Here is a 27,715-nt window from a genome sequence, read left to right as displayed (position 1 = left end):
GCGAGTGGGCGCTACCCTTTGTTGTGGTGTGTGGGCTTCTCTTTGCGGTGGTTTCTCCTGTTGCGGGGCACGGGCTCTAGGCACGCGGGCTTCAGTAGTACCAGCATGCGGGCTCAGTAGTTGTGGCTGGCGGGCTCTAGAGCGCAGACTCAGTAGTTATGGGGCACGGGCTTAGCTGCTCCGTGGCATGTGGGATCTTCCCAGACCAGAGCTCGAACCCACGTCCCTGCATTGGAAGGCAGATTCTTAACCACTGCGCCAGCAGGGAAATCCACAGTTCCTGATTTCTGTGATGCTTAATAAACTGTTAGTTAAAATAAATATTTTTGAATATTTATGAAGTTATGAATAATTGAGCAAAGTACTAAAGAGGTAATTTGGTCATGAATTACAAGATATTTAGATGTGAACGATAAGCCACTTTAAACTTTTGAGAAAAAGAGCAAGAAGAGAATTAAAATGACACTTAAGGAAGAGGTTTGAGTTGGATAGGAAAAATGGTGAGAGACTGGGAGGATGTTAATCTAGTAAAAAATAAATAAATAAATTTCAGTAAGGGAGATTGTCTTTGACAATTTAAAAATTTCTAGCAAAAAACCTCCATATTCCTTAAACTCTAAATGTGCTTTTGATTGTTATAGTGTTATGGCATTTTTTAACTCCTTCCTTTGCAGAATTGCATGTTCCTAATTATTAAGATAATAGAAGCATTTTATTTTCAGAAGGCACTTGATGAAATTGTTGCTTCTATAATGGTACAGTCACAGTCCTTGGCTCTCTAACTTTACACTTTGAGCAGCTGAGTCCTCTTGTCACCAGGCACATGTGCTCTTCAACATGTAACCAAGTTTTCTTTGTCCCCAGAAAACTATCTTCATATTAAACATAATAGCATCCTTGTCAAAGGAAAACATATATGTGGGATAGTTTGCCTTAATCATTCTCCAAACTGGACATTAATCTCATATAATATATTTTGAAAATTAATCTTTAATCACATTTTAAGGTTGGTGGGTTAAAGGTTAGCTAGCTTTATCATGCTTCTGTAACTCTTAGCTGATTACTAGAAGTATTATTTTGGTTTTGAAGCTATAAGCATAAAGAGAACAGGAAAGCAATAATTAATATAATTCTGCGGGGAAGTATAATGCTGTGGTTGAAATTCAAAACATTACCTAAAATTGTAGATACGAGGTGAGTAGTCATATAGCAGAGAATGTGCCAAATTCTTGAAAATCATTTCAGTTGAACAGTCAGTCTCACCACCTTCGCATTCATAATCACATGGGTGATGAGCTTGGATGTTTTCGGTTGGATAGAAAAACCAGATTGCTTTTCAGTTTGTCACGGTTATAATGGTAACTGACTATTACTCAGGTATTACTCAGACCTGTGCATAATAGAAAAAAGGAACCCCTTATTTCCTCATCTAAATGCAATGGGTGCCCAACACTTGGGTGAAGATCTTTGGAAGGAGAAATAAATTCTTAGATGGAAACTTTAACCCAACACAGTCACTCATCTTCTTGGAAGCTGAGGTTTTTCAAACCAGTTAGGTTAGCATGGGTGGCAGAAAATCTGAATATTCCCATTGAAAGATGTAAAACTATGAGGGAGAAAACGATGACAGTAAAGAAATCCAAGCTAATGTGACTCTATTGTATGTGTGTATGTTTGTGTATGTTTCTTTGAAAATTTGGTAGATATTTTGCTCGATGATGCTGGTGATGCAACCGGACATAAAGATGGCCGCAGCGTGAAAATTATAGTCTCCATAAGCAAGGGCTACGGTCGAGCAAAGGTATTTCTTTAACCTTAAGTTCTTTATCACTAAAAGATGAGAATGACCATGAACCAAATAAGTATTTGTCGTAAATGTACTATCAGCAGTGTTTGTCTTGGCATTGGCCTAATCTATTATAAAAGCATGAAAGTTAGAGACTCAAAAGAAATGACATCATCCTATAGGTAAAAATGTGTCTCAGTATGTCATGTTCATTCACTGAAAACAGTATTGGTTGTCAGCCACCCTCATTTCTAAAACCAAAAAAGCACATTGCTTCCTTTGACATTAACATTTTGTCTAACTAAATACAGGTGATATTTATGATGTATAGTAACATGTTGCTAGAGCTGCCAAGATGGTCTTTGTACAAAGAAGAGACTATAAGTTATATGGCTCTTCTAGTAACTGGAAAGATATATTTTATTGAACTCGGTATGACAAATTCCATTGACACTACTTGTGTGTATCATTTTAAAGCAAGGTCTTAGATGATAAGGCAAATATTCTAATTTTTCTGGAATCAAATATTGCCTTCAAATTGGCAATACCATTCTGACCCTAGCCTCTTCTTGAAACTAAAACTATTATTTCAAGTTGAAATTGTAGTTCAGTGGCCAAAAATACAAATTTGTAAGTATCCAAACATTTTTTATCAGACAGAAAAACAAAAAAATCTTTAGAATTTTAAGATAATTGAAGTATTTAAGTTTGAAAAGTGAGCGAGCAATTGTGAATTTTTACACTGAGCATATATTCCAAGAATTCTAATGTCATAAAATTTCTGCTTGAGCTGCAAATCTGTGCCTGAATTTCCGAAGTGGGTCTTTATGTAAAAGACTGTAATAGTCTTAGTAAAGCTTAGATAGTCTAATGATCTCTGATTTGAAAGCAGCTGCTTAAAAGCACTGCTTTTAAAAGTATGCATGTCCATTTTGACCCAGTTACAATAACGCTGTAAAACAAGTTTTCTTTTTCAAAATAATTCTGAAAGATAGTATTTTTGAACATTGGAAAGTAGTTGTCTTAGTCTTCTTGGGTTACCATAACAAAATACTATAGATTAGGTGGCTTAAACAACAGAAATTTATTTTCTCACAGTTATTAAGTCCAAGATCAAGGTGCTGGCTGATTTGGTTCCTGGTGAGGGCTCTCTCCTTGGGCTGCAGATGACTGCCTTCTTCCTGTGTCCTCACTTGGCCTTTCCTCAGTGGGTGTACTTGGGGAGAGAGAAAGAGATCTCTCTCCTACTTCCCCTGCTTAGAAGGCCACTAATCCCATGATGAGAGACCCACTCTCATGGCCTAATCTAGCTCTTATTGCCTCCTGCTGGCTCCATTTCCAAATACCATCGATTGGGGGTTGAGGCTTTAATATATGAATTTGGGGCGGAACACAAACATGCAGTCTATAACAGTTGTTACAAAATAAGAATGGTTTGCTGTGAATTTCTCAACTTTTTCTGTAACAGATATTGGCTTCAGGTTATATCTAAATAGTGCTGATAATCATTTACCCTTATAAAGTTAAATGTTGCAGATGAAGAAATTGAGGCTCTGAGCCAGCTAAGCGACTTGAACTAACATCACATTTCTTAATTACATGGTAGATGTTGTGTGTTGTAGAATCCATGTCTTCTAACACCTGACTCAGTTATTTTTCTACCACCTCTTAAGGACTATGCAAGTTGGTGACTAGAATCAGGATTGTGATATATCAACTGTCTAATTATATATACTGGTGTCATGATCCCTATCTCATGTAACCATTCCAGTCAACATAAAAATGGCTTCAGTTAGACTATAAACTGAATTGCTTACTTTTCTAATATATGTAGAAATTCCTCAAAATCCCATCCTACAAAAGGGATAAATTTGGGCCATTGTTTGTATTATAAAGGAGTTCTTTGCTTGACAAAGTGAATCCTGTAGGATTCCCTGGCAAGTTCTTCTAAATATTGAATTTTCTGATAAATTCAAAATGGGACCTGTGTTGTTAATATGTGAATGCCATACTACCGTGGATAACTTATTTTTCAAAACTGGATTGGATTTTAGAGATAACCTAAATAAAAAAATAAACTGAGTTTTGGACTTAACAAAGATAAGATCACAAAAACATTTAAGATGAGGCTCTAGGACTCATGATATAGTTCTGTTCCACCTCTATCACCATTTCCCTCCTACCAAGTTGCTTCTCTTCAGGAATGCACCCACTGCATTAAAATGGAAGACTTGTTCTCTCCTGGCCCTTTCCCTTCTACTGAACAGGTCACGAATCAGTTTTCCTTGACCATACCACTTCATCTAATCTCTTTCTCTCTTGTTTTTGTTGCTATCCTGTTACTTTGTTAGTTAGTTTGTTTGTTTGTTGGGGTATTTTGTATAATCCACTGTGTATGTCTGTTATTATAAAACCCATAGGTTTAATATATATTTTAGTGTTAATCACCACTAATATTAATATTTTTTAGTAGAAGATATCATAATAAAAAAAGACACACAGTTGGATTTTATCTTGTTTTATTTTGTCCTGACTTAGGATCAGAAGTCTCAGGCATATTTGATAGGATCCATTGGTGTCAGTGGAAAAACCAAGTGGGATGTCTTAGATGGTGTAATTAGACGTCTCTTTAAGGTAAGTTGTGTGAGACATCCTGATATTAATTTTCAAATGTGTTTCATTTTGGATGCTTCCCTTAGCTTTAATGGCATAGAGATATCTGCTTTTCCTCTCTTCCATTTCAAATATTAAGGAAAGTTTTCTCTCTTTATGATGTTTGATATTAATTGTTCTTATATTACCCATTTCTAAAATTCTTGATAGCTAGCTTCACATCCCCATGAGTTTTGTATTTGTTGTAGGGGAGTTGGACCTCTGTTTTGACTTTCGTTTTTTTTGTGTATACCATTTCAGGAATATGTGTTCCGAATTGATACATCCACTAGCCTTGGTCTGAGCTCTGACTGCATTGCCAGCTACTGTATAGGAGATTTAATTAGATCCCATAACCTAGAAGTGCCTGAACTGCTGCCTTGTGGATACCTTGTCGGCGATAATAATATCATCACTGTGAACCTGAAAGGTAAAAATAAAAATGAAAAGCACAGTTGTATTTTTTTTACCAACATTTCTTTTCTTTTCGTTTTTGCAGTTTCCCTTCAAATTTTCATATTTGAAAACTATGTTAACCACTTTGATCATTTTGATGTGATATGAGCTGTGTTTATATTTAAAACACTAAAATCCTACTAAAAACACTAAAATCCAAGTAAATGAAATTCTTTGAGTTTTGAGGTGTAATTTTGAAGTTTCTCCAAGACTCAGAAAAACAAATGTGATGTAGCGAATTTCAATTTTCTAGATTTTCTCCATTATCATCTTAGATTTAGGGGAGATGCAAAAAGTTTGTTGCATATTCCAAGGTAATATATTCATTCTTTTACCTTTAATTTTAAAATATGTATACCCAGTAAGTACCCACTGGGGATAGAGAATGGAAGTTAAGAATCAGGGATGAGAAATTCTCTTTGCTTTGAATAATGTGACAAATTCTAGGCAAATGGAATATCTAAAGTATACTTGTATCCATAACTCCTTGTTCATATATGTTAAAGTGTCAGAACACATCTATATAAACTATGGATTAATAGAGGGATTTGTCAATATTTGATTTTATGATTAAGGTAATTGGGTGAGTAAAAGGAGAAACTGTTGCTCTCCTTCTTAATTCCTTGCCAAATACCTATTATATTTGTATTTTTCAAAAGCTTAAGGGGTGGTACAGCTGGGATGTATAATGAGAGCTAGAGGGAAATAAAGAGAAGGAGGAAAAAGGAAGAAAAAGAGAAGAACATACACACTTTTATACTTTTTATTTTAATTTTTACATTTATTCTTAACAAAACTACCACCTTCAAAGAGAAGGAGGATTTTATGATAGAATTCATAGTAATGCTTCCATCTCTTTGTGGAAGCATAAGTGAGAAGCATGAAATAGATGAGGGAAGTCTAAGCAAAGAGGAAAATCCTGCTTTCATTTGGATGTTCACTCTGCCTTATTACTGGTGTTTTCTGTCTTAAAATAGCAACACACGTGGGATCGAAATGTCAAGGAAAGTATCTTGCAAGGACTGCATTCCAATGGCTGACAAAGCCCAGTTGCCAGTTGACACTATATTTTAATTTCAAGCTTACGTCGAACAATAAGCCACACTCTTCCCTTTGTTTCTCCCTTCAGGGGTAGAAGAAAACAGTTTGGACAGTTTTGTTTTTGATACGCTGATTCCTAAACCAATTACCCAAAGGTACTTTAACTTGTTGATGGAGCATCACAGAATTATACTCTCAGGACCTAGTGGTACTGGAAAGACCTATTTAGCAAACAAACTTGCTGAATATGTAATAACCAAGTCTGGGAGGAAAAAGACAGAGGATGCAATTGCCACTTTTAATGTGGACCACAAGTCTAGTAAGGTAAGTCGCAGACTCCTAAGACAACTGCTGCTATTTATCCGTGTCTTAAGCAACTAAGCTTTAAGATTATATGAAACTTCCGTATTGTACATGGAAACATATCCAGCTCTTCGGCTAAAACTAGAATCTGGTGAATGACTAAACCCTATTTCATGAATTTGAACAAGGCTGCTCAGTGACCTTCAGGTATCAGGTATTCACAAGCATTGAGAATGGACAGAAGAGAAGGACAGAGTCTCCGTTGTCTGATTCCTCGTAGACGTCCATACCACAGAAACAAGAGGCCATGACTCTTCCTGCAGGAATCAGAGCTTTATAAAAGCCAATACTTGGTCTAGGTCATAATAAATAAGTAGGAATTAACTGGGATGTTGCAGCAATGGGGATTTGGGTGTAATTAATATATTCTAAGCAGAAATTCTGGGAGCAGCAATTTGTTTACATCATATTTCTATAGGATTTCTGCTTAGGAACCTTAGGAAACTGAACAATATTCCATTTCACCATCTACTAAGGTTTAATGTACCATAATCATCCTGAATGCTCTCAGCTCTTAAATACGCATGAGGGGCTATAAAACTCAGCCAGGACTTTCGTATATTTAGAGTGAAATAAAGAATCCTAAGAAGGAAATAGTTGATACCTGATATATTCCTAACACTGGACTATTTTTGCCTATAGTTATTCATTTACATTCTCAATCAGTGCAACCTAAGTTTCTCTTAGGAAACTACATCTGTTATAAGCAATACCTTGAAGATATCCAGATGATACTGGGTCATGTTGTTTTTCCAGAGATAACCCGGTTAGATGATCGAAACTGACCCAGTCTCACAGAAACCTCTGGCCTGCAAATTTTTAGCAAAGAAACATGACTCCCAAAAGCAACCCAAACCCACTGGTTTCTTGACATAAACAAGACATTTAATTTAGTGAACAAAAATGTCTTAAAGGAGTAGTTCATTAAGTCCATATCACTGACCAACTGTGGGACCTAGGGCTGATTGTTGAATTTCTTTGTGCCTTAGTTTTCCCAGCTGTAATATGGGAAAAAGTAGTGGGGTTGTGGTAAGGACTAAATGGGTGTGTATCTGTGTGTGTGTGTGTGTGAGAGAGAGAGAGAGACAGACAGACAGACAGACAGAAAGAAGCAGGGAGAGGGAGAGAATAGTACAAGTAGCAAGCACCACGTAAGGGTTGCCTGCAGTTATTAATTATAGCTCTTGGTTCCCATTACTGTAAGGGTTTCTTACACAAATACACACAGACACATACAGACCACCCACCCCCATCACATACACGGATCTTTGTTCAAAATCGGCTTATACGTATTTTTCAAGGAGAACAAAGGTGTGTATAAAGCATGATGGGATCTCTTAATGTGGACTCAATACAGCACATGAAATCCGAATGTTTCTTTGGAACTCAACACTATTCGGATTGTGGTTGAATCACCCATTCTCATTTCAAGTAGAGAGAGACATGGCCCCTGAGGCAGAATATTGAACTCTTTTTTTTTTTTTTTTTTTGCGGTACGCCGGCCTCTCACTGTTGTGGCCTCTCCCGTTGCGGAGCACAGGCTCCGGACGCGCAGGCTCAGCGGCCGTGGCTCACGGGCCCAGCCGCTCCGCGGCATGTGGGATCTTCCCGGACCGGGGCACGAACCCGCGTCCCCCGCATCGGCAGGCGGACTCTCACCCGCTGCGCCACCAGGGAAGCCCTGAACTCTTCTTTAAGCAGAAGCAGGAAGAGCACAGTTGTTTGCTTCAGCCTACACCTTTAGTGCCTGCAGTGAATTCTGGGTCTCCTCATAGCTTTATTTAAAAGCTTTTAGCACAGTTTGTTTTCTTTTCAGCCACAATGATGAAAGAACGGACATGTCTTAATTACCCTCAGTGCCCTCTTTGGTTCCCTCAGTGTTGATATGACAGAGCTCTTTAGAAGTTACATCTGTTATGAAAAGAACAAGTGGTTGGAAGATAGGAGAAGAACAGATTTATTAGAGGAAACAGGCATTTTGATAAAGCTGGAGAAGCACTTAAAATCAAGTTTTGAGTCAGATAGATTGACTTGGATATAATTCGACATGCTAAAATTGAGTAGGGTAACGTAACATTAGTTCTAAACTTTGCATCACTCCAAAAAATACTGTTATATGTAAGTTCTTTTTATTTCAGTTAAAAAAAATGTTTAGTACTTGGAGATATTCTTAGTCAATAATAATTTATATGTCCTTTAAAATTTGATCAAATATATCCAGCACTCTTATTTTCTACTTTTTCTGAATAAAATCACTTGTACCATTATGAGGTCAGTTCAATCTTTGTTATTACAAACTGATGAAAAATAAAGCTTGCCAACAGCCTTTGAACAGAACAAATGATGCTAGTAAACAGTAATAGGAAGAAATCCATGGACAAATCACATGGCATTCATCACCAAGAAAGCACAAACTACAACTAACAAATGCTTATTGTTTCTTTAGGTTTGTAAGATTTGAATGAGCTGTCAGTAATGTTGGATACCAAGTCATGGCCAGAGAATTTGGCCAATTCTTGCCAAATGGTCAGAGAATCCACACTTTATTTCCGGGGGGTTGATGGTATGTGAGAGTGGTATAGAGAAATAGGGATGACAGGTTGGAATTGTAGGAAGGATGCTGCCAAGTGTAGATTTACTTAAGTAAAGGGTGAATGAGGTATAAAGTAAATTCTTTTCCTGTGAAATGGAACTGTGTAACTGCTGACATGCTTTCTGTGATGCCTTTGATAGCTCTGAAGAGACAAAGCCACAAATCACTCACTGATTCCAAAAAAATCCAATAATAAACCATCAAATGAGAAAAATCTTTTCATGTTCTTGTTCCCCCTGCATTTTACATTCTTTTCCTCTTCCCAGTCCTCAAGCCCTCCCTCGAGGTGCCAGCTGGAATATTTTGATTAAAAACAGGATACATAAACAGTTACACTTTGTGACATTTGATATGGTGGGCCCAGAAGGCTAGAGGTGGGTTTAGTAAAGAATATGTGGCCAACTGAAGCCACTTGGAATGTTAGGTGGGAAAAGATCAGAAAGCTGGACTTGGCAGATTCATTTTGAGTGTGTCTGGAGTCAAAATCAGAGATAGCAATGATCAATGGTTTTTATATAACTGCTGTGTTCTGTGTATATTTTCAAAGCATGGGATTCGTCTCATTATCAATGTCCATCTAGTAGATATACCTGTTTTTTTCTGCCTGATTAGATCTTGGACATGAAACTTCTAATGCTAATGTATCAGTACTTCAATCTAAGATTTTACCCTGATTAAGCTAGAGTGGGGATCAGGAAGTGATTTCAAAGAGGTTTGAGAAAACTCAAGTTGTATGACCAAATTACTTGTGTATGCCTGTTTCTACTTGTGACTGGTCCATAGCTTTCATTAGATTCCCAAAGGGATCTACTACCCTTCTCAAGATGAGAGAGAACCACAATAGAATCTAATGGCCCTACTTTTCCAAAATCACCCGGTGACTTTTCTTTACCAAATTCAATTCAAACTTGTCCCCCTCCCCCACCCCCTTCACCTCCACCTCCTCCTCCTCTGCCTCCACCTCTCTCTCCCTCTTTTGATCCGTATATACTAAATTGCTACAATTGATCCCCCCTTTCTAGAAATTGTTCTGATTTTCATGATTATCATTCTCTCCTTGTCTCCTTCCTACCCTCTAGTAAGCTGCTGCTCAGTGCCTTTCACTGACTGTTTTTCCTTTACCTTCCAGTAAATGAAAATATCCCCAACATTCTGTTCCCTCCCACTTCTGATCTCATCTGGATAACTCCCTTGTTTCAACTTGTATTGGCTCCAATTGGACACTATTGGCTGTGCCCACTCTTCCATATGGTAGGCATTTCTATTAGCTTACAAGTATGTTTTCATTAGCATACTAAATATACATGTTTAGGAATGCCAATTTCAATTCTTGTATATTTGTGATGTATCTGTGAAAATATATCACAAATCCATCTTCTTTCATCCATCTCTACTACCATTACCCTCCCACCCAAATAAACACTCTGTCACTTACTTGGACTATTGCAACTGTTTACTAACTGCTTGATTTACAACTTGCATTAAATTCCCCTTCTCTCTCTGCCTCTTTATCCTTGCACCTCATGGAAATAGAATGTCTTCTATTCATTATAATTCTTCTTTCATAATTAAAAGCTGACCACATTAAAATCCTGCAGTGTTTCCCCACTGCTTTCTGCTCTAGGTCAAAAATCTTCCCATACTTCTACTATTCCTCTTGAGTCCCACAGTGTCTCTTGGCTTCAGCAATTTCAGTATCTCTTGACTGGTTTCTCTTCCTCCTTTGCCATATACTTACCACACTTTGAAATCATGATTCTGACTACATCACTCAGATCCCCAGAACAGTCAATGTTTCTTCACTGTCAGTAGGAAAAGTCCAGTAGTCTTAGCAACCATTCAAGGTTGCAAACTTTCCTTTCCAATTTATTTACCACTCTTTCACAAAACATATACTGCTGGGTTTTTCCTACATGGATATCATCTTTTTATGTTTCTGCCTTTGTTCTTCTCCATCTATGAAGAAAGCTCTTCTTCCACTTTTAAGCATCACAGTATTACCTAATCTTTAAAATAAAGGATTAATAGCAAATAATACTGCCACCAGAAAGTCTTTCCCAGAAGCTACAAGTAATCTTTACATGCTCTGAACAAAATCTTTGGTGTATATTCTTTTGAGGTAACATATTAATTTTCACTGTGAATTTTAGTTATCTATATACATGCCTAACCTATTCTGGGCAGTAAGCATCTTGAATGTGTTTTCCATTTCTAATTAATCATCCTATCCTTCACATGTATGTTTCCTTCGATAAATAAATTTCTCTACCCTGGGGAAAACAACAACATACGAATGGTGCACATGTTTATATAGTAAAATCCAAATTCCTCTGCATGGATTCAAAGTCTCTTCGATTTCCCCTTTCATTGAGATCACTACTGCCACGGACCATTTCTCTTGCAAATGCAGAATACCAATATTTCTCCCAACACATCACACAGTTGTATCTTCCACCTCTTACGATTTACTCTTTATTCTTCAAGTATACCTCCTGCCCTCATACCCTATTGTTCTATGAACCTTAAATCTGGATTAGATGCCTCTCTTTAGTTTTTCTGTAGTGTTTTGTGCATTTCAGTGATCACACTGCCTTGAGACTTACTTGTTGGCCTGCCTTTCTATCAACTCTAATGCCTGAATATAGAAGTAATCTCTAAATCCTTGGTGCCAGAGTACCTGGCACATAGTAGGCGCTTGCTAAAGCTATGTTGAAAGAGTAAAAAACTACCTACTTATCATTTGGAATTCTATTCATTATTCAAGATCCATCATGAAATTGTTTTTTAACCCTGCTCAAGATGTACAAATTGAAAATGTCATTGTAAATATGCAAATATTATGGAAATGCTCTTACTGATTAGGATAATTGTAAGAAATCTAATTATATTTCTGGCCTACCCATCTGTGAGAGCAATCAGTGAACTGGTTATCATATTTAGATTAAAAGCGATTAGAAAGGAATTATACCTGTAAAGAACCAAGAAGCTTCATAAATGCTAAATGCTAATGTCAAGTGACCCAATGAAATATAACACATTTTGTCTGTTGTTATAAATTACAACAATTGCAAGCAGATAATAAATAAATAACAAATCAACCAACCAACCAACCACAGTTTTATTTGAGTCCCAGGGCTGTATTTTCAGATGCACCTCATCGAAATGAATTGAAATTAAAATATTTAAAGTCTTAATGGAAACTTAGGGGTGCCATTTTGGATTTAGTCTATACTTGAAATTATAAGGTTTGCTAAAATCCATCTTTATCATTGTAATACCAAAAACAAGAATGAATCTCAGTATTTGTGGTTTATCATATGAGCTCATATCCAGAATTTTTTTTTTTTTTTCACTTTTCTTCCAGGGAGAAAACAACTGAGAAGTATGTCCTTGTGTTTACAGCTTTATATTTACTTCAGGTGTCCTGTACTGGCTTTTCTCTTTCCTTTAAAAGTGTATCCTCTCAACATTGTATGTTTTTTTGCTTTGTAGAGTAAGGTTTTATATCAATGGAATGATCTGTGAGTTTTAATCAAAGAACTTGGATGGAAGACAAAATGTATCATTTCTAGACTATGAATTGTTTTCCATTGGTATAAATTTCTCATTAACATATTTGTTTTCTTTTTTTTTTTTGAAGGAATTGCAACAATATCTAGCTAACCTGGCTGAACAATGCAGTGCTGATAATAACGGTGTAGAGCTTCCAGTTGTAATAATTCTTGATAATCTTCATCATGTGGGCTCTTTGAGTGATATCTTCAATGGTTTTCTCAACTGTAAATACAACAAATGGTATGCTTGTGAAATGTTTCGAGTGATAAGATATGAAAAAAATGGTGATCAAATATGCATTCTTGTGCCTTTATACCTTTTAAGACGTATAGTGGATGCTATTAATTTGAGAAGCCTTCATTACTATTATACCGTATTTCCAAAGAACCTCTATGTGTTCATTAGAACATCTATTTATTCATTCAGCAATTGTGTCCCAGGCACTTTTATGGCAACATTACTTACTTGATGATGTTAACTTCTACAGGTATGCTGAAAGTCTGGGAGACCATTATCAATGATGGAATGTTTGAATCAGGGAAATTAAGAACTAGAACGAAGCTATAGAGCTCTTGTTTCACTCTTAGTCCATATTAAAGTTTAAATTCAGCCTTCCTATAGAAATAATTTTAATACATTCAGATATACCTCTCTCCACTAGTGATTCTAATTTTTAACTATTTACATGAAAGAAAAGGTTAAAGTAGGGTATAAAAAAAATCTGAAAACCCACTTAAGATTCACTATAGTATGGCCTCTAAAAAAGGACATATAAGAACAACATAAATGTTAGTTTTAATGGTGCAAGGAACCCAGTTATCTCTGCTAGAGATTTTTTAAATGTTAAAAATTAATCAGCATAAAATAAATATTGAAACAAGAATACAAATTCTTTCATGTTATTAAGAACCTTTGAAATAATTATGAAACAAAAGAAAAACTTGGTGAATTAGATTATAAGCACAAGAATCATAAGATGTTGGAGTAGAGTGAGATCACTGTGATTATTCTGTCTAATCTTTTCATTTCATAGATGAGAAAACGTGGAATTAGAGAGGGAAAATGATTTGCTTAGGATGCCAGATCTGAAATTAGAACCTCAAATCTTAATTTCCAGTTCAGTGATCTTTGTCATTTTCCAACCAAACACTACAAAATTACCCTTTTACAGCTTAATGTTAAAATGGAAAAATCCATATTTATCTAAATTGTTTTCTGAGACAATTTTAATGTATTAATCTCTTTTACCTTTAGTACATGTAAATTTTCTTTTTTTTTCCCCAGTCCATATATTATTGGAACAATGAATCAGGGAGTTTCTTCATCACCAAATCTAGAGCTGCATCACAATTTCAGGTGAAGATAAATTGAATTTTTTTCATATTGTCTCTTTTCTGTTTGCTTTTGGTTATTGTTTTTTCCATTTGTACATTGACAAATCCTGCCAGTGGTGACCTGGGGTGTGAAAATAATTCTCACTTCTTCTGACACTCTTTCTCAAGCAGACATTTTGTGATCTTCAACCTGTAACCAGAAGTGTTTCTTTCAAAAAGAAGAAAAAAGAAATGTTTTTTCTGCTCACAATGTCACTGGCTAACGTAGAGCACTGTTTTTCTAAGTGTGAGAAATGTGAAGACGGTTCCTATTTCAGGATTTGTGATTCTCCTACAGAAGAGTGCTCAGCCTGTACCTGCCCACTCACTGCTATGACGCACATGAGCTTCTCTTTAGCTCAAGATGAAAAGTTAGTTACAGTATAGCTCTAATGCTAATAGACCTCATCCCTTTGATCATTAGCATATGGCCACCAATTAAATTAGGAACATTATTACTTTATATTGGAAAGAGAATCACTGTGGACTTAAAGTTTAATTTATATAAAAGTTTAATTTATGTAAAGATTTCTGAGTTTTTGGTTTTTTTCTCTATTTTTGTAGGTGGGTACTATGTGCAAACCACACAGAACCAGTAAAAGGCTTTTTAGGCAGGTATCTTCGAAGGAAACTGATAGAGATGGAAATTGAAAGGAACATACGCAATAATGACCTAGTCAAAATTATAGATTGGATTCCTAAGACATGGCATCATCTCAACAGTTTTTTGGAAACACACAGTTCTTCTGATGTTACCATTGGTGAGTTCCAAAATTGCAATATGCCATTTTCCAGGAACTACGAGTACGTGGTAAAGACGGCCAGATTGGAGGGCAGAAAATAACAAGTGAAGCTAATGTTTTTCAAGCTTCCAAAGATTTAAGTTTTCATTTTTTTTCCTTCTGAAAGTTTGCCTTCTTCCAAGCTTTGTATAAATATTTCTAATTAGATTCATTTTGTCTGACTACTCTGGTTTACTAAGATTTTACTGACATCAAATAAGTTTAATATAGACAAATATCTAAAAATCAGATAACCACTTGAAATAAATTGTATCTGTTTAGAATACCTTTTTTATGCTAAAAACAAATATTAGTTTATGGCTCTTATCAAATATAGTTGTGAGAGAAGATTTTAGTTAGAGGTAATTTAAGTGTTTTACATTTTTCATGAAGACAAAATTGTTTGAATTATTTTCTTGAGTTGGCATAAAGATGTTTGTTTTTGTATTCCTTCTTAAATTGCACGAAAAAAATGTCCCTTTCCCATTGTGGTGGATCATAAATACATACTCACTAAAGACACAGTGTAAATTGAAAAGAACAATTCTATATTTGTGATCAGAAGACCAAGGCAGAGACCCACTTCTGCAAATAATGACATATTTTATATTTGAAAATTCATTCCAGCATAGTTTTGTCATTTGTAAAATGAGGCAGATTGACTGGATTATGACCCTTAAGGTTTCTCCTAATGCTAAAATGTTATGTTTTAGATTAAGGTTTTAGTGTAAAAAGAAAGTAGGGTCCTGGAGATTGGATCTTCAGTGAAACACACTTTAATAATAATCAAACTGGCCAAGATTATAATTTTCTAAGAATCCTCTAAGAAACATTCCCCCCAAATGGTGTCTAAATAGATTGCTACATATAATGGTTCTTCAAAATGTTTTGTTATTTGTTTCTTCTCAGGTCCTCGACTTTTCCTTCCTTGCCCCATGGATGTAGAAGGTTCTAGAGTATGGTTCATGGATCTCTGGAACTATTCTTTGGTACCTTATATTCTGGAGGCAGTGAGAGAAGGTCTGCAGGTATAGTACTCAATTTTCTTTACTGTTTTCAAAAACAGTGAAAAAAATCATCCTTTAAAAGCAAAAATAATTCATTTCTCTGAGTATTTGTGCAGAAAAATAAAGGCATGAGCTATATAAATATAGTGGTAAAGTTTGAAAGAACAAATAGTATAAACTGCTTTTTTTCTGTTCTGAGAATAAATATGTAGGAGAAAGAGAAAGCACAGTTATTCTAACAAGTACACATTGAAGGCCAAATTTTTTGCCATAGGTGTTTACAGACCTGGTTTTTTTTTTAATATTTATTTATTTATTTATTTATTTATTTATTTATTGGCTGCACTGGGTCTTAGTTGCAGCACCCGGGATTTTCGTTGCGGCATGTGGGCTCTTTGTTGCAGTGCGCAGGCTTCTCTCTAGTTGTGGCACGCAGGGTCATTAGTTGCAGCATGAGGACTCTCTAGTTGTGGCACATGGGCTTAGTTGCCCTGCAGCATGTGGGATCTTAGTTCCCTGATCAGGGGTCGAACCAGCGTCCCCTGCATTGTAAGATGGATTCTCAACCACTGGACCACCAGGCAAGTCCCCAGACCTGTTCTTATTAGATAGCTAGTTAATTGCACAGTTCTACATCTTACAAGAAAGGCATGTTTATGTGGACCTTGATCATTTATTCTCTTTTTATCTAATCTGCAACAAGTAGTTTTTGCTTATAGTTTCCTTGCTTTAGGATATTCCGTTGTTTGAAGCCCTTTAACGTCACTTGTAAGATCCTTTACTATTTATGAGAGTGCTCTAAATCTAAGGCATTTGACTTTTTAAAATCTATGGGAGGCGGGTTTAGGAGCGCCCCTGCTGTCCCTGTCATCCACCTTGCATCTGAGATCCTGCAACCACCCCTTCTATTTACTCTTCACTAAGAAGTCAAAATATATCACTAATAAGAAAACCCTTTTTCTTAAATAAAATGTATCATCCCTTTTCCATCAGTCTTGGTTTTTTCCTTATAATGAAGTTGAAATTTCATGAAATTGTAGAATTATAAAACTTACGTGTGAATATTTTAAGATTGATATTGTATAACTACCAAACTTGTGGCAGAAAAATCCAGTCATCTTTACAATAATTTAGCTAAGGTTTAGGCAGTATTTTGCTTAGGCATCTCTATTTCTGGTTATCACAACTGCTGCTAGAATTCAGATATACTTCATGCTTTTCACATTTTGTCATCTGCAATACTGTGTTAAGTCTTTATTTTACTGTCTTAAAAAATTGATTTTCTATTTTACTTCATTTTGCTTCCTTTTACCATCATGCTTTCCTCACCTAGTAGAAGGGCATGGCAGTGATTTAGAACTATCATATTATGAGGATGTTCTGAACATTCAGAGGTAATGATCCTAGAGAATGCTAATCAGTTGGTTCTAATCCATATTTAAATAACTCAATTTCATATTTTTAAGGGTATAAGCCAGACTAGCCCCAGAAAGTGTCTCCAACAAAATTAAAGACTGTACCAAAGATTTTTATTTTTCAAGTATAACATAGCACATGTGAGGATTCCTCTAAAACTATTATGCTATCTCAGATGTGAGTTAGGTCTCTTGTTTCAACCATTTTTACCAAAAAAAAAAATATATATATATACATATATATATATATATATATATATATACATATATATTTTTTATGAAAATGTATTTAAAATATTCACAGTCATAATTTTAAAATAAATATTTAAATGAATTATTTGTTCTTTAGATACTATTTCAGTATTAATAAACTATGACCCAAATCTTTATATATGAAATTCTCCTTATTTCGTATTCATTTGCTGATGTTTAGAAAGAATTAGAAGCGTTTTAAAAACTCAAAAACCATAATACCTAAAAATCCTTAGATCTCATTTTTTTAAGTACATAGTGTTTTTAATATTTAAATCAATATTATTTCTAAAACACTGTCCTGAGAATTATCATACGATAAAGCTTCCATTTAAACAAAGGCATAATCACTAAGGTAATACCAGTTTCCCAAACTGAGAGATACTTCAAAATATTTTTTTGAGGAGGGATTAAAAGATCTCAAGTTTTTTGCTGTGGTTCTGGATGTCTAGTAGTAGGTTAGTGTGAAAGCTGGTTCAACCATGATGTAGGGAGTAGCTGGGTGTTGGTGGGGGTTGGTGGCAGGAGGCAGGAGGAATTCAGCACTTGGAGAGAAAAAGGAAAACCCTTTGGTGAGTAGAGAGTTCTCATTGCTACTGAAGGATATGCTGGACCAGAAGTCTGTTGGCAGATGATGTTCTTGGGATGGTCCATATGTGACTTCTGGAGGAACAGGAAAAAAAGGAATCACACACGTCATGAACTATTTCCTTGGATCTCCTGGCAACAAAAAACCATGAATTGGAACAAGAGGTGGAAAAACAAAGCATGGTTGCAAAGATGAAAATCTGAGTTGAGAGGAACGGAAAAATCTCTCTTCAAATGAAGGCTGATGCTTTGATGGGGAACCGTATGGGGAATACTCTTTACCAGATGTTCTAGTTGAAAAAAACACTGGTGATGCACTGGATTCCAATTTTTATTCTGATGATTCTATCTTTCTTGAAACGTCAACAATCAGATTATCTCCTTCTGGATGTTTAAATTTCATTTCTTTCAATTCTTCTTCTATAGCATCTATTTTACTCTGAAATATAGAATTGAGCCTGTTTAGCTTTTTATTGGTCACCCCCAATTTTGCTGTCCTTGATGATTCTTTAAAAGGCTGGCATCTATTGATTCTACTAGACTTACACATTTTTTTGGTTAACATTTCCTTTCCAAGAATTATATGCTTTCCTTCAATTAGTTTAAGTTGTATAGCAAGCTATGTTTTACATCCTCTATAATAAAGTAGATTTTTAACAGAGAAATTTTCTGCTCTAAAAGAAGAGAACTATTTAAAAAAAAAAGAAAAGAAAACTAACCATTGCCACCCCTACCATCATCCCCTAAAGAAATGCACAGCTATCAAGACCTGAACTTTTTTTTTTTCTTAAGGCAAGCTGCCTCAATGTCATACAACTTCTCCAAGAGAAACTCAAAAGACAGTTCCAAGGCAGCCATGGGCTTTCATGGCCTCAGTGTCCGCCATTTTGCTTTTGTCTCACTGAACCACCAGAAGACACATAGAACACTTAACACTGTGTTCTGTGCCATCCAGGACCAAGATGTGTATACACCTAGTAACCAGGATTGCCCTCAGTGGAATAGGAGAGTCCATTAAAGAACTAGCGTAACCATGTTACTGTCTTTTTTCTCTTAATTTTAACTTTTCTTTCTGTGCCCCTGCGGCTTATACTTTTTTTTTTTTTTTTTTTTTTTACCAAGTCCCATCAACCTCTTTCTCCTCAGTGTGCCCTTCCCAGTTTGGTTTTGGCTTTGTTTTCAGCTTATAAATTCTTTAACGTCGCTTGGATTCATCTGCCCTCTACTCCACTACCAGCACTTTAACCAGGCTTTATAATCTCTTTCTATTAACTTTCTCCCTCCATATGAGTTTTGACAAATCTTTCATTTCCCATGATTTTCCTCTTTTACTAGTGGCCTTATAAAAAATATCTAAAAAGAGTTTTAATGGGAAGCAGTGAGATTATAGAGGAAGTTAATCTGAGGGAAATGGTTGTCGGAGAAAGGATTCTTATTTTCAAGGAAAATTTGAGTAGAATGAAGTGGACAGAGAAAAGAAGTCTCTTTTATTCATCATCTTTCCAAAGTGCACTTTAGTAAAGAAAGCTATTTAGTGTCTAGCTTTTTAATTTTTCCATTACTGGAACTTTCCTTTCTCAATGATGAGCTTTCTTTTAGTTTGTAAAATTACTAACAAAGATAAATGTGGCAGCCATTTCTTCATGTATTTAAAATAAAGCTCCCTCATGCTCTCCTCCAAATGTTGGCAGTCTATCCCAAATGTTCAGCTTTATTTTGTCTCCAGCTTTATTTTGTCTAGCCTTCAAGTTTTAAGTGAACTATATAGAGAGATATATGTTTAAAATCTGGAAAATTGTGTATGGACACTTCATTCCCCTGAGTCCCATAGGAACTCAGTGTGCAAAGGAATCAATCAATTAGTAGTTAACTTTTGTACTGAATAGAAATGCATTTTGTATGTGCTAAATTTGTGATCACTTTTTAGATGTATGGGAAACGAGCACCTTGGGAAGATCCCTCAAAGTGGGTGCTTGATACATACCCATGGAGCTCAGCATCTTTGCCTCAGGAGGGCCCAGCATTACTTCAATTAAGACCAGAAGATGTTGGGTATGAGGGCTGCATATCCACAAAGGAAGCTACAACCTCAAAGCACATTCCACAAACTGACACAGAGGGGGATCCCCTGGTAAGAAGCTGATGTTTGGTTCTTCCTATATAATCTTTTTTTTTTTTCAGTGTGAAAATGTTTTTATTAGACTTCACATTTATATAATTGTGGCAGTGTTCCTATACAATCTTGACTATAGTGTGCGGTCATCAGTATTTATGCATCAGAGACAGTAGTTATCCTAGGTAATATTTGAAACTGTCCTGATATTGGTACTCAGTTTTAAAATTTTTACCTTTGGCCTACTTTCATTGGGTGAAACTCTTAAAATGAAAGACCAAACTCATATGCTTAAAAATAATCAAAAAACACTGAAACCAGGCTGAACTCTGCGGCCATAATTTTTCTTTTATGTAGGAGAAAACTGAATTTTGTTCTAAAATGAAAGAAACCTGAAGAATATAGTCTAATGTATGCTTGAAGAACTAAAGAATGTTTTACACGTATCTGACTAAATTTAGAATTAGTTCTCTGTTGGCAACAGTAGAGAAGAATAAACTGACTTGAAATCAAAGGGTCGTTATTCTCTGCCTTGCTCAGTTTGCAATCATGGAAGGCTTAATATAAGTCAGTAAAACTCCAAAGTATGAATACTCTGAAAATATTAAGTACATGATGTTCTTAGTAAAATGACTTTATTTTTGTATGTATTTTTTATTTTTAGAGATGACTTTCCATAGATTGGTGTCAAACGTAATGTGTTTGTTAGCTTACCATTCTCTGACTAAAGGGATCACCGGGAAACCAATACAGAAAGAAGACGTGCTGAGATAAAGGTCTTTATGTTACTTAAAACAAACAAAAAAGGAAATGATTAAAATCATAATCTATAACTATACCTAAAGAAGAAAATGACTTGCTATCTTGTGGAATACCCTTATACCAACAACCCCGACATGTATATGTCGTCATCATTTCAGCTGATCATTCTGAACATTTTGGGGTTTATATGTGAACCATCTGATAAAGTTTCATGATTTTTTCCCAACAAAATGCACACACACAGAAGATTTTGCATACTATTTCAAAAAGTTCCATAAAGTCACAGAGATACAAACATTGACCTACCCAGGGATCTCTTATTTAGGACTTTTGATCTAGGCTATAAACTTCTTAAGGGCCCGGAGCTGTATTTTTATAACAAGTATCTGACCCTTTAGCTCATACGTAGCTAGAAATCAACAGTGGTGGTGGAATTGGTTTGAATTCTGCATAATTGTGAGCAGACACTAAGTAATTCCTGATAGGATGATTAAAATGTAATAGAGTAAAATTAAGCCTTAGAGGACAAATATGGGTTATTTCCTCTGAATTTTTTATAAATTCCAGTTCTCCTTTTGCAGACTTTAAAACAGTTCCTGATAAAGGTGAGGTGTTTATAAGGTTTGTTTTCAGGGTTACTCTACAGAGTATGGGACATTTAAGGGATGTCCTAAATTTTCCCAATTCCCATAGCCCTGGTCAGCTAAACCCATTAATCACTCCTTTCCCTGGCTCAGAATGCTCTTGTCTTCTAGTATGGAAAAGAGATCAGGATCTCCACATTCTGAATGAGAATTTGGGTAAAAATAATCTCTGATTCCTAACCTGCTGCTCACCTAAACATCTTAAGGAACAAGGGGTTATGATATCTGACATGTTAAATGACAAAAACCTTATCATCTAAAAATCTTTGAATTAGGCACATTCTGTTAGGGAAGTAAGTATCTCTCCGCGTTTATTGCTCTATATTTTTATAATTATTGACATAGGTAAAAACATATTTGCAGTCCAATCTAAATCAGAAAAAAATCTACTATTTAATGTCAGTGATATATTTTTGAATCTGAACACGGAAGCCAGTGTTTGGCACATCTCACAGTGTTTAAAAATGTAATGTGTCTTCATCATCAACAAACTCATTAATTTCATTCATTCAGTAAATATTAGTAAATAATAGGTATGCACTCAAAGCTAAGACCTGGTGATCAGAAAATAAATTAGATCTCATTTCTGATCTTAAGAAGCTCACAGTCCAGCCATGGAGAGAGACATGTATATATATAAATTATAGTAAAATAATGATAGAAGTATATCCTAGATAGATACGTCCTAGATAGAGTTGTGAGTCTGTTGAGGAAGTGATTAGGAGAAAGCTCCAGAGGAGGAAAGGCTTGAGCTAGGTCTGGAAGGATGAATAGAAACTCACCTTGGGGTTGGATGGAGAAGATCCAAAATTAAGAACATAGCATGTGAAACGTGATGGAACAGTACAGTCAAAATGATGAGTTTGGGGAGCTGTATACAGATTGTTGGGATTAGAACAAAAGGGACGGGAGGAATTACAGCTACAGAAGTCAGCAATTGTAAAATCATGTGAAGCCTTGTTTATCTTGTAGGAAGTTAAAATTTTATCACACAGACAATGGGGAACCACCAAAGGTTTTTGAGCAAGGGGCTTATCTCATTAGATTTTCGGTTTATAAAGATCACCTTGATAATAGAATAGAGGGCAGATTGAAGGAGAGAGGATGGAGGCTGGGAGACCAGCAGATGTGTAAATACCAGGGATGATAAGGACCTGACGGAGGTGTTAGAAATGTAAGACATTATATTTCTGACCCTGGGTATGGGAAAGAAGGAGGCGGGAAGAGAAGAAGGAAGTACTTTTGTAGAGAATAATGATCTATCCGAGTGACTACTGAATGGTATGGAACCTTACCTCCCTCTTGTAATCTCCTTTGACTTGAATGTACAAAGCAACCCTATGAGAAGGCAGAGTAAAGCCTTCATATGTATTTATTATGAATCTGAGATTCTGAACTTATTCAGATAGAACATATTTACTCTATGGCACCATTTTCAAAAATTAAGACTTTAATAATACTGTTATTACACGGTAAAACTTTTACAACAGTCAGCATTCAAGTGATTTCAAACATTTGTGACTGAGATAGAAGCACAACCCTTGAAACCATTTCTGCTCTTGGAAGGTGCTCAAAACACAGTTCTCTTTTACAAATCATCTTCACCCAGACGCTTGAATACACAGCCAGCTACTAATAAGGGAGGGATTGACAAAAGAAAGGAAAAAGAGAATATGAATGTGCATGAAGGTAGGGGTGTGTGTGTGTGTGTGTGTGTGTGTGTGTGTGTGTATGCGCTCACACGCACGAGAGAGACAGAGAAACGAAGAGAGGAGAGAGAGGGCAAGAGAGAAACAGTATATTGATGGAGACATTTAGCTTTTTGACTCACTGGGATTAAGAGGTTATCACCAACTACTTTAATTTCATATCTTTATGTAGTTAGTTAATAAATTCAGGGAATTAGACAAAAAATTATATTGAAAAATGTTGTCCTGAAGAATATTAAAATGACTTTAAAATATGCTATAACTGTAGCTTCTTCGTCGAAAGGCATCCTTGCTGGAATCGGTAATTACCAGTTTGTCATTTTATTTCACAGGTCTTTTTTGAACACACATGTTACGCTGAGCATACAAGCATGCAGAGCCTCACATATGACTAAGGAATCCTTTGTAGATTTCTCCTTTCTTTGGCATCAGATTCCCTATATTTCTAAGTTGGAACCAAAAACCAAAAAACTTTGATTACATTATGAAATAACAAAGTTAGCGCGCATTAAACAATACGAAGATTATTACAATTTACAGAAACCCTTGATAAGAAAACTACCCTCCCGAAGACATGTGCCATTTTTCCTGTGCTGTCTAAAACTGTTGAACCATTTATTCATGATTCACTTTTAAACAGTCTTTCTTTTTCCATCCCTACCAGTGGATCTGCAGATCTATCAAACTCCAAGCAAGGTGGCTGCCTTTTATTTTCTAATACATGGAAATGCTAGCTGTCTTTCTCCCCAGCTGCTTTCATGCCTACGTCCCTTTTATGAGAACAAACATTGCCATTGTCCTATAAGGCTGGGAAACTTGAGACAGCCGCTCTTGTTCCAGAAGGTGGTTTTAGTTTTCAGTGAGATATCCATCATATTTTAGCCAGACAGTCAACAACCACAGAAACTTGACAGTGATTCTTCCCTTCTCCCTCTTCCAACGTTCATGGTCGGCTTCACTTGGTCACCTCTCGAGGTCAGCTCCTAAGCAGCAGGTGGGGGGCTCCATTCCACTCCATCCCCACCTCCTCTCCAGGGACCGTGTCCGGGAGCCTGTGTGTGCATCTGCCTGTAGGAACATTCAGGACTTTCAGTTGTCATTCAGTGCTTTGTGCTTCTCGCAGCCAAAGAGCTGGGCAGCTTGGTGTACTCTCCAGCCACGAGCCCAGATGTCCAGCTGTGATACAGTTTCTTTTCCAGTCTCCCTGCTGGAGCTGTATTCATTCACAACTACAAATAAAAGACGTATCCGGAGGCCCTATTTTGTCCTTATGGTTTGCTGTTGTAGTCATGTTTGGGAGAAACAGTGTAGGAGCCAGGGACAACTAGTAAAAATCTAAAATTTTTTTCCGTTTCCCTTGGAGGGGATGAGATGGGTCGTCCGTGTGGCTCGGGGCAGTATGTTTTCTGGGACTGGCTTCCTCTATGCATCATTGCCTCCATCGATGTCTCTTTTTCTTTCTTCAGATGAATATGCTAATGAAACTCCAAGAAGCAGCCAATTACTCGGGCACACAAGGCTGCGACAGTGATAGCACCAGCCACCATGAAGACGTTTTGGATTCGTCTCTTGAATCTACCCTCTAGAGGGTGAAAAAAGTTAGTGGAAAAGACTATGCTTTAGGAAAAAAAAAGGTTAAAAAGTAAGGTATTTTCACTAAACCACTGCCAATATGAAAGCACCCTGTCCAGGGCCCTGATCCAGGGCTGTGGTCTCCAAGGAGGCTGTAGAACTAAGTTTGAACCGCCAAGATGCTAAATTGACCCGGAAGTGTAACTTGCTTTCCTTTCTAGGCATTTTTATATCCGTGGAGTGATGTAAGGCTCCATTACTCAACTGGAAAGGACCCTAATGACAGGGCAACTGAATAGATTGCACATGGGATAGCCAAACTGGACTTTCTGTTTTTCCTCTTTAAAAGTTTACAATGCAGACCTTTTTTCGTTGTTGTTCCTTCCTTTGGTTTCCTCTGAGGGGCTGTTCTCCCCAAGCAGCGTCCATTCTTCTGATCCGTCCAAGCTCCTTTGTGCCACGTGGTGCTGGTCACGGAGCCCCAGTAGTGTTTGTGTTGTGCGCTCACCCCATTCCTAAATGAAGAGGCCAGGCCTCCACAAGCACAAATGGAATTGTGCAACCCCCAGGGAAACACTGCTGTGACAAGCTGGAGAAGTGCCAGTGTCATTCAACTGCCATGATCGCAGGATGTGCTCCACCCACTTTTAGTGTCTGAGTCACGGGTTTGATAAGGTTGTTTTTACCACCGTGGTCTTTGTAAACCACCTGCCCACTCCCTTAAAAAGAGTTTTATACCAATTACTAGTCAACACTGATAAAAGGCTTTTTTAGGGCTTTATTTGCTTGAGCCTCTTGTCAGTGAAAAGAAGCAACATTTCCTATGGTGCTGTCTTACTGCCTTAAAACCAATTTCTACAACAGTTTAGCGGTTGGTTTAAATCCTAAACCATTGGTAATTTCCACTGTCTTTTCATTTACAACACCGGTTAACGCAGTAGCCTCATCTCTCTCTATTTTTGTGTTTGTTTTTGAAGAAACGGATAGGAGAAAGATCAGTATTTTTACCTTGTGAATAGATTGCTTTGCCTATCCTCCAAACTACTCAAGTAAACCCAGAAACCCTCTTTGACTGTCACTTAAAAGCAAAGCCATGTGGCTAAATTTCATCCAGCTCTAGGGGAAAGAGTTTCAGAAGGCGGGAGATTGTGATTTCTTATCCAGCAGAGCTGGAAGCACTAGATGCAGCATGAGCACAACGATTCCGCTTTTCTCCCCTATGCTTTTTTCTTTTTTTTAATTATTATGAGTTTTGAGCATGTTGTTTTGATGGATATTGTTGTACATGAGAAATTCAGCATTCGAGAACACTGATGCAGTGAAGTCACTGTGGATGAGGAAGCGTTTATACTGTAAAAGGACGTTAGATTTGCACAGTCTACTGGGTAGGTATTGTAAATAATCATTTTAAAAACTTGCACAAATCAAAACAAACACACACAAAAAATTGTATTTTATCCTGTGGGTGTTAAGAGATGTTTCACTTGCTGAGATTTCCTGTACTTTGCAAATACAGAATGCAAACCCTCAACACTGTTATTATCTGGTGTGTTTGTCCTGTATTTACAGTTGTGATGACCATGCAGGAGCTATCAGTGCTAGAGTGAGCATGCTTCAAAACTGTCCATGAAGCCAATCCATTTTCGGAAAAGTAAAAATGTCTGAAAGTGCATCTGTCGTGGCAGGCTTTCAAGAGAGTGCATGAAAACTGATGGGAGTGATTGGAGACGTTCCCACCACACACAGGGGACAGGTTTGAAATTAATCAACCCAAGGGCTAGGCCATGGTGTAGACTTGTCCCATGCATGTGAAAATGTGCTACTTTCAGGACGTGCAATTGGTGCTACTCTCTGTGACCACCCACGGGTCAGTTGCTGTAGAACAATAACAACACGAGACATCTGTGCAGTTGTCAGAATGTCACTCAGTCCATAGGTCCTCCACGGTGCTATTGCCCTAAGGGAAATCGGAACTGAATTTATGCACATAGAATGGTCACCCTGACTTTGAAGCCTCAAACGTGGATCACATCTGTGGTGAAGCATCAATATATGTAGCTGGATGAGTGACTAGTGGCCCTTGTATAATATGTGATCTAAGAAAATTGCTAATCTTTCCCTGCCGTTTTGAGAAACACAGTCCAAACACGGTCATAAACAAATTCCTGCAATACATCCCAGTAGGTCCGCCTAGTTTACAACTTAAACTAGTTTGTGAAACATTTGTCTGTATACATTTTATATTTTGTACATTTTTGATGTAACATATCATGTAAATAGAAACAGTGAAATAAATCATCTGAAAAGTTTTGTAGTCTTTGTAAAGCCCCGACAACAAGTACTTGGTGTCAGTGGACATAACTGGGTGATGTATTTTCTATTGGTTGATTGTTCCTCTAGCTTGTAAACCAGCTTGCATATATTTTTTTGCAAATGTGCACCCTGTATCTGTCTAAATTATTACTTTGCCATTAAAGTGGAATTATTTATTGACAACATGGTGTGGCGTCTATATATGGAGAAAATTGAATAATTATGCACTGGAAGTATCAAGCTTTAAAGTGTTGCTTGCACTATTAATATGCCATAAGTAGGGATGCATGTGAATTTTTATTTTTCGTTCCTTATAGAAAGGACCTCATAGCTTTTAAGTAAGGAAATAAATTGAAGGCACTAAGTATATCTTTTTAAATGAAAAGTATTTATTCAGTGAATATTTTTAGAAAACTCTGACTAAATGGTTATAAAATAAGCATTAATATAAAATAAAATGTTGATATTCACTGAATTATTTGTTTTTATTCCATTAACTCTTTTTTTAAGCTTTTAGCTCTAAAGATGCTTTTAACATAAAATAATTTTTCTGGTGGTGCTTTATTTTTAATAGAGGTTATAAAAAGAAACAGAACCCCCTTTAAAATGAGAATTTTTTCAAAGCACCTCAGTCTCCAACCCCAGTAATTGGAATGTTTATTTGGGTACTCTAAATAGGGTTTTAATTCTAAAAACAGGAAAATTAGAACAGTTATTGAGCAAAAAAATATATATTAGT

General features: G+C 36.4%; 1 protein-coding gene across 5 annotated transcripts in view; it reads left to right on the top strand.

Moving 5' to 3' along the window:
* The window catches only part of NAV3 (neuron navigator 3), a 599,001-nt gene extending 571,849 nt beyond the window's left edge, over positions 1-27,152 (top strand). For 4 of the 5 annotated variants that reach the window (XM_081248291.1, XM_081248290.1, XM_081248289.1 and 1 more), the window contains 10 exons: positions 1,704-1,801; positions 4,325-4,420; positions 4,700-4,868; positions 6,024-6,259; positions 12,532-12,686; positions 13,731-13,802; positions 14,384-14,580; positions 15,511-15,629; positions 19,791-19,994; positions 24,558-27,152. In XM_081248291.1, coding sequence (XP_081104417.1) covers positions 1,704-1,801; positions 4,325-4,420; positions 4,700-4,868; positions 6,024-6,259; positions 12,532-12,686; positions 13,731-13,802; positions 14,384-14,580; positions 15,511-15,629; positions 19,791-19,994; positions 24,558-24,677 — 1,466 coding nt within the window. In that variant the 3' untranslated portion in view covers positions 24,678-27,152. The remainder of the gene's footprint in view (positions 1-1,703; positions 1,802-4,324; positions 4,421-4,699; positions 4,869-6,023; positions 6,260-12,531; positions 12,687-13,730; positions 13,803-14,383; positions 14,581-15,510; positions 15,630-19,790; positions 19,995-24,557) is intronic. The other variant, XM_081248288.1, reaches the window with a different exon arrangement.
* The last annotated feature ends 563 nt before the right edge of the window (positions 27,153-27,715 follow it).

Source organism: Mesoplodon bidens (genome assembly GCF_964165515.1).
Source record: "Mesoplodon bidens genome assembly, chromosome: 11".
Taxonomy (NCBI): Eukaryota; Metazoa; Chordata; class Mammalia; order Artiodactyla; family Ziphiidae; genus Mesoplodon; species Mesoplodon bidens.
This window is presented reverse-complemented; position numbering and strand designations above follow the sequence as displayed.